At 48.4% G+C, this 11,450-nt stretch overlaps 5 protein-coding genes across 5 annotated transcripts; 3 read left to right on the top strand and 2 right to left on the bottom strand.

Moving 5' to 3' along the window:
- Positions 1 to 408: 408 nt before the first annotated feature.
- taf6 (Transcription initiation factor TFIID subunit) lies at positions 409 to 1,845 on the bottom strand (the record flags this gene model as incomplete). The annotated part of the gene is made up of 2 exons (XM_031149811.1): positions 409 to 1,415; positions 1,464 to 1,845. 2 exons carry the CDS (start codon positions 1,843 to 1,845, stop codon positions 409 to 411), a joined length of 1,389 nt encoding a protein of 462 aa, XP_031005706.1.
- Positions 1,846 to 2,356: 511 nt separating this feature from the next.
- Positions 2,357 to 3,225, top strand: tmp1 (Thymidylate kinase; the record flags this gene model as incomplete). Its single annotated transcript, XM_031149810.1, has 3 exons — positions 2,357 to 2,531; positions 2,626 to 2,734; positions 2,784 to 3,225. 3 exons carry the CDS (start codon positions 2,357 to 2,359, stop codon positions 3,223 to 3,225), a joined length of 726 nt encoding a protein of 241 aa, XP_031005707.1.
- A 308-nt stretch (positions 3,226 to 3,533) lies between these two features.
- Positions 3,534 to 4,580, bottom strand: gch-1 (GTP cyclohydrolase; the record flags this gene model as incomplete). The annotated part of the gene is made up of 3 exons (XM_031149809.1): positions 3,534 to 3,842; positions 3,899 to 4,203; positions 4,253 to 4,580. 3 exons carry the CDS (start codon positions 4,578 to 4,580, stop codon positions 3,534 to 3,536), a joined length of 942 nt encoding a protein of 313 aa, XP_031005708.1.
- A 361-nt stretch (positions 4,581 to 4,941) lies between these two features.
- taf11 (Transcription initiation factor TFIID subunit) lies at positions 4,942 to 5,925 on the top strand (the record flags this gene model as incomplete). The annotated part of the gene is made up of 2 exons (XM_031149808.1): positions 4,942 to 5,502; positions 5,560 to 5,925. 2 exons carry the CDS (start codon positions 4,942 to 4,944, stop codon positions 5,923 to 5,925), a joined length of 927 nt encoding a protein of 308 aa, XP_031005709.1.
- Positions 5,926 to 9,581: 3,656 nt separating this feature from the next.
- On the top strand, positions 9,582 to 10,417 carry LHYA1_G004853 (uncharacterized protein; the record flags this gene model as incomplete). Its single annotated transcript, XM_031149807.1, has 2 exons — positions 9,582 to 9,598; positions 9,838 to 10,417. The coding sequence occupies 2 exons, from the start codon at positions 9,582 to 9,584 to the stop codon at positions 10,415 to 10,417; spliced, it is 597 nt and encodes a 198-aa protein (XP_031005710.1).
- Between the last annotated feature and the right edge of the window lie 1,033 nt (positions 10,418 to 11,450).

Here is an 11,450-nt window from a genome sequence, read left to right as displayed (position 1 = left end):
TCACTGCCCGATGCTGTGAAAAAGCAAATCGGGCCCCGTCAGCGAGTAGGGAATCGTCGCCCGCGAAAAGCCACGGGGGACCAAAACGCCCCACGGAAAGGGCGAAAAAAAGGGCGAAGGGCAAAGGGCAAAAAGGGCAAAAAGGGCGATAAATGCGAAGTGCAACAAAACCCGATCGGGCAACCGATGCCCGTGTGAGGTATATGATTGGATGTCACATGGAAAGTATAATGCGTGTTTGAGTTCAATATAGTAGATGGATTTGCTGTCACGCCCCGCCCGAACGCCCTATACGCCCCGCAGATGATTGCCCTATTTGCCCCCTTTCATGTTGTGATACAGCTACAGCTACAGTTTTAGATGAATGAAATGAGGGGATTGAGTGAGTGAAACAATGAATGAAGGGCATTAATTCTTATCCCGCGCCTCGAGTACTGCCTTACACAATGCCTTATTACTGAGCGCATTAACCCTACTGCCCACAACTGTCCCCAGATACTCTTCTACGAGCGGCGCCTCTGCCGCCACCGTTCCGTTCGCAGTCCCGTTTCCGTTGGTCATAGCGTCAGCAGCAGGATCAACAATACTCATGACTGCTTTGAGAAGCACAGCGATAACCATGCGTATGCTCTCGTCATTGGCACCACGTTCGTTTTGAGCTTTTTGAATCACGTATTCGAAGGGCTTGATATTTGGCAAGAGGACAGAACGCACGCCTTCTGGACCACCGATTGTGAGCAGTCCGGAGATGGCGCCGTAGTGTTCGCCGAGGGAGCGGGAGGGGTCGAGGAAGTATTTCAAGCACGTCCTTGCCAAACGTGGGCGGAGCTGCAGCGAGGATTCTGCATACTTGCTTGAGATTTGCCCTATCAGTGACGATGCTAGCTCACGAAGCTGGAACTGCGCCTGTAGGTTTGCAGGCGTTTCGGGACCGAGAGACCGGCCGATGAGGCATGTTAGGACGGGGGGCACGAGGGCCGCGACGTAGGGTTGTATGAAGAGGGATTTATTGGCGATCATAGCTGCTGTTAGCTCCATCATTTGGCGCAGCACGAAAGTGTTGTTTAGGGAGTGCGTGACTTTCTCCGCGATGAAGTGTACAAAGTAGGGAACTAGCTGGTGTAGGCCTGGATCTGAGCGAACGCTTTCGAGGGCTGATTCACGCAGGATGACAACTTCGGGATCGGGGTCTTCGTCTAGGATTGCGGCCTTGATCTTGTCGAAGAAGAGGATAAGTTCTTTGGAGACAACATGCTTTACGAGTGGCTTGAAGGAGACGTTGTCGTTGCCTGCTAAGGCTGCAAGACTCGGATTTGCGCCTGGACCTTTGGGGACCAGTTCTGTTGCTCGTGCTTCGGCGGTGGTGGGGTTTTGGGGTATTGAGGGCTGGACGCCTTCTACGGCAAGCCAATGTGCTGTATACAATTAGTTGAATCCCTTTCCATTCTCATAAAGTAACATACCGGTGAACGACATATCCCTAGGGACCTTTGGTAACGGCGCATTGATCAACTTCTCAAAATCCACCTCCTCATCCTCAATATAGAACAGCGGTTGTCCCGGTCCTAACGAGGCCTCCCCAAATCTCAGTGGCCTCGTAGATTCATAGCCATAGAGCGGTTCAACATCTAGCACTTTCAATGCTTGTGAAATGTCCTGCGTTCCTAGTACTGTTCTCTTCCCCGCATGCATGAATCGCATCGCCTCTACTATGACTTGACCGACCCGGTATTCGACTTCTTGGGAGAGCGATCGTACGGCTTCTTCGTTCAGGGAGGATATGCCAACGGACTCTGCAACGTCCCTGACGTTGTCGGGATTCCAGACTAGCTTCTGTTCTGCCATGTTGAGGGATGGATGATGAGGTTCGGAGGGGGTTGAGAAGCTGCGCTAGGAGATGATGAAGACTGCGCTTTGTTGGAGAACAGTATCAAGGTGTCAAAGATGACAATTCCTTGGTCTTCAAGTCATCGAGTTGAGCGTATGCGACCTTGAAGTTGGCGTGGTGTTTGCGAAGCTTTGCGCTGGCCGCAGGGGTTATCTTTGAAATCCGTAGAGCTGTCAAAGGGCAATTGAATCAGATTCTCCACCTACAAGATACTCCTGAGGCTGAGGTGAATATGAATTTGTCGATTTATCGTCGTCGTTGTCGAGGCAGGTTACAATACTGTAGAGTCAATACTGTAGAGTTGTTGCAAGGCTGAAGTGTCAAAGCTTGCGCTAAAAAGTCGCATCCCCCACCAGATTCAGGACGCGAACTACCCCACTCGTACATAGCACTTCAATTGAAAGTTTGGTTATAGACTTCATTTCGAATTTCCCCATATAATTTTCTTGTGAAACAGTCCTTCATTAAATGGCCAGCCCTTCCGAAGATCCATACCCCTGGCAAGAACCCGCAAAGCCCGTCTCAAGAGGTGCATTTATTGTAGTTGAGGGCCTCGATAGAGCGGGCAAATCAACTCAAGTGAAGAAGTTATGCGATAGACTTTACGCAGAAGGTCACAATGTAAAAGCAATTGGATTTCCAGGTAACTAAATATACTCTTTACCCATTCCTTTTCTATATCATATCATCATTTTCACCTGAAATCCAAGCACGTGCTGAATCCCTTTTCTTCACAGACCGAACATCCCCAATAGGGAAAATGATATCCAGCTACCTGAAAAGTCAAACCGAAATGGACGACCATGCAATCCATCTTCTATTCACAACTAATAGATGGGAGAAAGCGTTCGCCTTCCACCTTACCCTCCATCAGAATCTCACTAACTCCTTATAGACAATGGATGAAAGACCAAATAGCCCACGGCTACACCCTAATATGCGACCGCTACTACTACTCCGGAATTGTCTACAGCGCTGCCAAACAGCTCCCATCACTATCCCTCGCCTGGGCTCGCCAACCCGAAGTCGGACTCCCACGCCCGGACCGCGTCGTGTTCCTAGATCTCGACCCTGAAGCGGCGGTTAAGAGAGGTGGGTATGGGGATGAGAAGTATGAGAAGAGAGAGATGCAGGAGAGGGTTAGGGAACTGTTTTTGGGACTGCTGGGGAGAGGGGGTGAGGAAAGTAGTGATTTTTTTGTTGTTGATGCGAGTGTAGGGGTGGAGGATGTTGCGGCTAGCATTTGGGGGGAGGTAGGAAAAGTGGTGAATGCTGTGGAGGGAGGAAAGTGGTTAGAATTGGGGAGTGTTGGGGCGTTAGAAGAAGAGGGTGGTTGAATTCAAATAGAAAAGAAGATGATGGCTACCACTTATGTCAAAGACTTGTATCAAAGAAGCCAGTGAGTATTAGCGCAGTGTAAATATTGGCGAACAGCCTTCAATTGTTGAATCTCCGTAGAGAGGAGTACTTTCGAGTGTTGACAACTCAGTGACCAGATAAATATGACTCTCATGTCATATAATATGGCGTTAAGACCAAAGTAACAACGCCGACCGTGGTGTTGAAGACCTTCCATCCCCGTTCAATCCATGCAACGCCTCGCCTTGTAAAATGCTAATCAAAATCTCCACCCATCCATACAAAATCATCGTCTATTAAGCCCCACAAGACTGAAGAACTCATTTCTAGTCTTCTCCCTCTTTTCGATGCAGCCTAGCACGCAACTCGTAATCGTAGTTGCGCTCGTCTTCTCTACACCCCGCATCACCATGCACAAATGACTAGATTCCATGACTACCGCGACACCTTGCGGTTTTAGCACTTCCATAACGGCGTGGGCGACGTCTTTGGTGAGACGTTCCTGGATTTGGAGACGGCGGGAGAACATGTCTGCTATTCGGGGAAGTTTCGAGATTCCGATCACGTCTTTGTCGGGGATGTAACCGATGTGCATCTGGAAGATATGTTAACCCAAAAGTCCCATGCCTCTTTCCGTTTATGAAATCCTACCTTTCCAGTAAATGGTACCATGTGGTGCTCGCAAAGACTGAACACCTCGATATCCTTCACAATGACTAGTTCATTGTGTCCCTCGTGGAAAATAGCATTATTCACAATATCTCGCACATTCTCCTGATATCCTTTTGTGAAGAACAACATAGCCTTGGCGTATCTTTCTGGTGTTCCCAGCAGTCCCTCTCGATCCGGGTCCTCCCCAAGGCATTCGAGAATTGTTCGGACGGCACCAGACAGCTTCTGGAGCCTGGCTGTTGCTTGTTCGGGGGTTTCTTCTTTTCGTTCGCGGGTGCCTCGACCTTGAAAAATGTTAGTCTACTCACAGTGTACGTAAAATTGGAAGCCTACTTGGTCTGCTGAGCCCATCAAAGTCTATTACTGGACTTGGCGAGCGAGTCCCAGCAAGTTCCTTCTTGGATCTGGAAGAGGATGCTTCGTCCCTTGGATCTCTCGCAGGTTTACTGACGCTGTGCCTCCTCTTTACGCCGTTGACCTTGGAGCCTTTCTCGGACTTGGACTTTCTCTTCCTCTTTTTGCTTTGCCCCTCATCATCTGATTTGCGCTTCGAGGTCCCATTGTGGATACCATCTTCGGAGGAGGTTACTGAAGGCATATCTTCAATGGCCTCTTCGTCGTCTTCTTTACCTGGAGTTGGTGGATTGGCGAATTGTACCATTTTATGGTCCGTTTGCAGAAAGAGAAGGTAAGCTTAGGTGATAAAAATATATCGCATATTATTGCCCGATAGCCCAGCAGCACGCTACTGTAACGCTAGGGATATCTCAACCCTGGGGTCTGCACTGATTAGCGCAACATGCTCGGCTCAGCTCAGCCTTGTCTTGTCTTGTCCAAAACAACATCACTTCCATCCATCAACCGCCACGGCTACGGCTACACATATCTTGAAGGACACCTTAGGTACTATACAACTTCAACATCAACATCTCCAAGTCCAGCACCTACTCCAACTCCGTCTCTCTGGTACACTATCAAATATTTTACCTCTTACCTGGTGAATCTCCTAGTCATCATTCATCATGGCCTCTCCTCCATACAACCACAACTACACCTCCGCCATCTCCCCTCCCTATCCATCCAACGCGCAACTTCCCCAGCCCCCGAAACGACGGCAATCGGATATGCCTTCCTCAGCACCAGCCCAAAAACGGCGCAAAGCCTCCATGCTCTCCACCACTTCCGCAGCCTCCACCCACCCTCTTCGCCAGACCTCATTCCCTCCCGAAAATGCCTCCCACACCACACCCGCATTCTCGCGCTCCCCTACCTCAGACACAATGTCCTTGGTCTCTGGTAGCGGAGCGAAGAAGAAGCGCGCGCGCAAGCCTAAAAAAGGCGAGAATGATAAATCTTCTGTGGTTGGGGGTGAGGGAAAGAGGAAGCGCAGAGCGAGTACGGCGGAGGAAGAGGAGGATGATGGGGGTGGGAACATGGATGTCCAGATGGCGGCTGGGACGCTGGAGGAGAGAAAGAAGGAGATGGAGCACAGGGCTCTCCTTACCAGTAATCTTGACGCGCAGCAGTTCTCGCGGTTTGAGGCATGGAGGTCAAGTAAATTGCCAGATGCGATTGTTAGGAGGGTATGTCTATTCTTTTCTAACTCAAGCCGAGGCACCTGGTATGCTAACTGTAAATAGATTATCAACCAGACCCTTTCTCAGTCTGCGCCTACGAATGTTATTCTTGCCGTCAAGTCCGCGGCCAAAGTTTATGCAGGCGAAATGATCGAAGGCGCGAGGAAGGTGCAAACACAGTGGCTGGAGAGCTCGGGGGAAGATCAAACGACTGGTCGTCCAGGTCCACCAGCAGAAGATGGCAAGCCGAGAGAAAACGAGACAAGAAGAGGACCGCTTTTGCCGGATCACTTACGCGAAGCTCTGAGGAGGCACAACCTCACGAGGGATGGCGGTTTGGTGGGTCAGTTGGGTTTATGGCAGCATCAGCAATCTAGTGGAGTGGAGAGATTTGGCACCAAGGTTGGCGGAAAGAGGCTGTTCAAGTGATAGATTGGCCCGATGTGGCGAATGCATCGTTTCTGGCGCAATACATCTCTAGCAAGAGGCATTGCAGAATTCGGGATTGTGAGAGAATTGAAACCTTAACCGCATTGCTGATTGCCTCCTTTGTTTTTAGGTCTCAATCAGTGAGGTATCTCGCCCGCTATAGCTCGACCTCCGAGGCATCTAAATTCAGCTATGAAACAGCGCTGGCTAGCAAATCTTGGTAAGCACCGAAAAATACATTTTGGCGGTAATATTTCAAGCTATTTATACCTTCAGCCGTATTTATTTTTATTTCTTCTATTTCTGGAGTTCACGTAAGTGGTGCCTTCGAGATGGCCCAAACCTGTAACCCGTACCACCTTTCCTTCCGATCCGTCTTTCTCAACAACAATTTCTTCACTTCACATATGCCTCTGAGAACATCGACGGCAGACACCTAGATACTTACAGTCAGTCGCTCAACGTCCATATATCATCTTGTAAAGGTCTCTTTACTAAGTTTATATTGGCTAGGCTCTCACAGCCTCGCCTTGTAAGCGCCCTATGCCCCTCTTGATAAACCCAATCACGAATATACGGGCGCTAGCTTGAGGACGATTCAGTGATATCACACTGTTAAAGTACCTTTGTGCGTAACGGCTGATAGATTCGAGCATACCACCAAGTCCCAGCCTGGAAAGGAACACACGCGAAGGCAGACATGTTGAGAACTTGTGGACCTTACATTTGGCCAATCTACCATGGATATCTTCTCAACTATTGCTTCAGCAGGCGGAGCGGTCGTAATTCTCGCCAAAGTCATCAGCCGACTCCATGATTTCATCTCTCGCGTCAAAGATGCGGACGAAACAATCAGCAACTTTTGCAATGAGGTTGTCACTTTGAAAAGTGTCCTCGAAGCAATCAAGACTAATTTCCAAGATATCCCGCCAGAACTACGCCACAGTCAGAAGATAGAGTTCATCTGGTCTTTAATGAATCAGATAATCTCTGATTGTCAATATACGGTCTTGAAACTAGATCGCGTATTTCAGAAGCTAGGGAAACAAGGTGGGAATGCTTACCGGGCTGTCGCCGCCCAGCTGAGGCTCAGTTCAGAAAGTGGCAACCTCATCAATCTCCGGAGACAGATACAGTTCTATAGTGAGATGTCCCAAACATGCTTATTGTTAATCAACATGTAGGTTGTGTACTCTTCAACTTTACCTGAGCATTTCTCATTTTTCTAGAACCTTGACGATTCATAATCAAAGCGCAAGTCAACCCAAGAATGAGGTGCTTGAGGAACTCATCGTAGGACAGTGGTCTACAACAGGATCTGAAGCTGGTACCCCCTTGACAATCTCTCAACAACAAGAAGTTGAATCTTGGGTCGAAGGGATTTCAATTGCTGATGCCAGAGATGATGGTTCGCACCACAATACTATAGGGCTTTCATCTTCTTCAGGTATCCTTGAATCTTGGCGATCTGACAAGAGAACCTCTACTCCTACTATCCTCACCGAGCCTGCACTCACTGAAGAATTAGTACCATTTGGTTCGACTTTCGTTCTTGACCAACTCCTTGAGCAAGGAAAACTATACTACGCCCAGGGACAATACAACGAGTCCTACAATTGCTTCGCTGAGGCATATAGGAGTTCCGCCGAATTATCCCGACCTAGCAACCTCAACCGAAAGCCACTAGCAAGCGTGGAAATTAATATCTCGCTCTGCCTTTCACTAAGCGCAATTCGAGTGTTGAATCTGAGCCCTGGATCGAAAAGTCCTGCGCTTTCCAAGTCGGCTCGATTGTGGAAAAATATTCCGAACCCCTTCGCCAACTTACGTACCAATAGAACCATGACCAAATATGAGCGCTGGGCCGCTTCCTTGCTTGCTGAGCTCCACACTTATCGTGGGGATTGTTTGCGGGCTGAAAAATACTGCGATATTTCGTTTCAAGTTGGTCAGGGTACGAAAGAACAAGGCATGTTCTACCACGCCGCACTTGTATCCACTATACGCCTACATTACGCTAAAGGTTCAGATTTGACTGCAAATCTGTTATCTGCAAAGTTGTCTCATGAGATGTGCTGGTCTATCATGGAAGCTTTCCTTGCGCAGTTTCCGGAAAAGCAACTAGAGCGTGTAAAGTCAAGCTCCACCTTAAAACACCATATCCCAGATGCCATTCTCCGTGGAAGTTTTGAAACTGTCCTTTCAGCTACCCGTGTCATACCAGCAGAGATGAAATACCTCATTTTGGGCGTAGACGGCACGCACTACCTCTATGTTGCCCTGGTTTCAGACACTCCTGCCACGTTCTTTCTGCTTAGACAATTCTGAAAAGAAATGTTCGGTCGTCAGCCATCACGAAACAGCCCTACCACTGCAGTGAAGCGAACCTTTTTGCCATCCTTCTCGTCAAATCGATTATGGAGGAAAACCACCGTGCCATCAAACTCCTCCACCAAGCTGGAGTGGATCTCAATAGGCCTCTGGATAATGATGATCAACATGTCGCGGTGATCAGGGAGTCGGGTTTGAAATTCGAAGGAACATATTGGGCCCCAATGGCACTTGCAATTTCACGAGGCGACAAGGAAGGAGTCAAACTTCTGCTTCACCTTGGAGCCAACGCGAATTGGCCAGGAGACAGCAGATCAGAGTGTGAAGCGCCCATATTCGCCGCTCTTCGGAACGCCAAGAAACCCGGTGCGAGGCCGTGGAGCCTCCTATCACTTCTAATCGAAGCTGGCGCCAATGTGAATATTGAGTTCCGCTCGTTTCGGCCCCTCGCAAGTCTTATTAATGATATGAGACCCTCCGGATCCTACAAGAATGGGTACGCAGCTCATTGCACTGCTGTGAGGCGCCTTATCGCGGCCGGTGCGGACGTGAATGTGAGGATTCCGGGCGGCCGGAATTATACAGGCAAGCCTGAGCGACTCGTAGATGTGGCACGATCTAAAGGTTTGAAGCATATTGTCAAGTTGTTAGAAGAGGCTGGGGCAGAGAGAGCAAAATGGTATCACCTCTCAAGTCGCAACCCGATGAATTCCGTCTCAAAATGAGAATGATCCCACTCCGAGACATCTTTCTCGTTCAGCAGATCAAACACAGCCTCATAATTACGGAGAAACACCAGTGGACCCCACAATTGGTTCCAAGCACTTATAGCTCACTAGCTCTGGACAGCTTGTAGCTGCCTAACCAAGCTCCTTATGTTTTCATTTTCAAGCTCGGGAATTAGCACCGCATACATTTGCTCAAACAAATAACATAACATGCATCGCCAAATCAATCTTCTCGTCTACCCTACCCGCGCCTCAAAAGTAAACAGCACGCGCGCCCACTGTGCGCTCTTCATTCCTTCCTCCACCTCCAGTACTCACGGAACGCTGATCCAGGTGGTCGGCACGCCTTTCACAGGCTATGGATTTATTCGGAGGACTAGAGTTAGGAGTGGGGAGGATCATCTGGAGCTTTTGTACAAGTAATTTTGTGTCTTTTTCATTCGTTGAGAATAGGATTGTGAGATAAAGTTGAGAGGGGAAGAGTGCTGATTGAGGGTAGTTATGATGTTATTGCTGAGAGTGGGAAGGCGCTTGAGAATGGGAGTAGGGTTATGGCTCATATATAGAGATGGTGAGAAAAAATATTTCTTGTATGAGATGGCGTTTCAATTCCAGTAAGTGACAAATATATAAAGTACTATTAAAAGGTTAAGACAGCGGTGATTTGAGTGGTGGGTGAAGAATTGGGAAGAGGTTGTGGGGTCCGGTTCAGGGGGGAGGATCTGATAAGATTGATCTTCGACCTTCAATCCATTTTATTTTCCTGCAATCTATTTTCAAAGTAGTGTTAGTCAGGTATACAGCTTGATAGATAGCCTCTTTAAAGAGTGTCAAATAGCAAACAATGTATCAGAAGGGAACAGAATCATCCAGCAGGATTCAAGATCAATCACGTGCTAGTAGCTTTCGCCACCAACCATGATGTCAATCACGCGCGTCGCAAAGAAATATATAAAGCTTGGCTAGCGCTCGCCAACCAACCCGTCTACATCAACAAAATCTACTCCAAGAAACAGAAACAAAATAACACAGCAATACCACAACTACAACCAACAATGTCGTCTTTCAACTTCTCGTACTCATCCTCGTCCTCCGTCTCCTTGTCGTCCTCCAGCGGAGTCCAGCGAACAGGCCAAGTCTACCAATCAACAACGCACTCGAACCCTTCGGGCACCCGAGTGCAGACCACGAGTCAGAACCTAGGCCAGCCGGCGATTCGGGAAACGAGGAATTACGATGCGAATGGGAGGCAGGTTTTGGATGGTGGGAGGACGCTGGGGCAGGGACAGCTTAGTGGGAGTGGGGATGCGAATGGGAATGTGAATGGGAGTAGGAGGATCGAGGATGTGACGGATACGGATGAGGGTGAGAAGGATAGGTTGTATAGGGAGAAAATGGAAGATGAGTATGCGAAGAGGGAGGGTGGTGCTTGAGGATAGGATGGTGGGGTGCGGATGGAGTCACGAGGTTGATTATCTGCTGCGTGGGAATATATGCTCACCTTCCTAGTACTTGAAGATATCTCTTTGATTGAAAGAAGACCCTATGTGTATCTTTCATACCGAGTCTATGATACATCTATCGTACGATACGGAACCACACGAGTAGAGTGCAGGTATTGGTGTACTACCATAAGCTGATTACTGTAACAGGTGCAGACTATGCCATTGCAGTCCTGCTTACAGTACATCAAATACAGAGGTGAATCCACACCTAATTGCATACTCTATGAGGTATCAAGCTGATATCGGTGTGGATGGATACAAGGGCCATCCTTGCCATGTGAAGCCATTGGTAAAGTGTGAGGTTGGAGGTGTAGGGCGCTGAAAGATTCAGCTTCTGCAGAGCACCACCTTCAGCGAGGATTAGATCTGCCGGGCGTAAGTTGCAGGGGCTCTTCCGGCTTCCCAATCCTGCTGATGTGGGGACTTGCAAGAAACTTTCATGTCACGCTGTAAAAGGTCACCACCAAGGATATCTAGGTATGTGACAAATGTTTATTTTGGTGGTGTTTTTATTGTCAACAAGTCTCCAGCACCTCCGTATAACATCTTCTAATTCCATTTCAAAGAAATGATGTTCCGGGCAGTACTCAAGTCTGATGTGCAACTTTATCCGATTGGTGTGGGATCTTCAACATAGCTGCAGTGCAACATGATGACTTGATGCGCATCATCTGTTATTCGTCAAGGTGAAAGGGCTGGTTACACAACCATCTCTGGTACGGTATCAATTTTGGTTTTGGAGCGGCTGAGGCCTTCCATATCTTCCGACTTCTGTACAGACAATTCTGATTTCAGCTATTCCCCCGGGCGATTCGGCTGAGGCGTCTCTACATGGTCACCGAGATAGTGAACAAAGGCTCTCTCTCATGTGATGCCGTCATGTCATCGTGTAATTGTGGCACTGAAGCATCTGACTGCCTTTTTCCCGATAATCCAACCTTTGTAAATCAATGTAGTTCCC

Source organism: Lachnellula hyalina (genome assembly GCF_007821495.1).
Source record: "Lachnellula hyalina strain CBS 185.66 chromosome Unknown contig00059, whole genome shotgun sequence".
Lineage (NCBI taxonomy): Eukaryota > Fungi > Ascomycota > Leotiomycetes > Helotiales > Lachnaceae > Lachnellula > Lachnellula hyalina.
The sequence above is the reverse complement of the archived record's forward strand: the minus strand, read 5'-3'. Positions and strand labels throughout refer to the sequence as shown.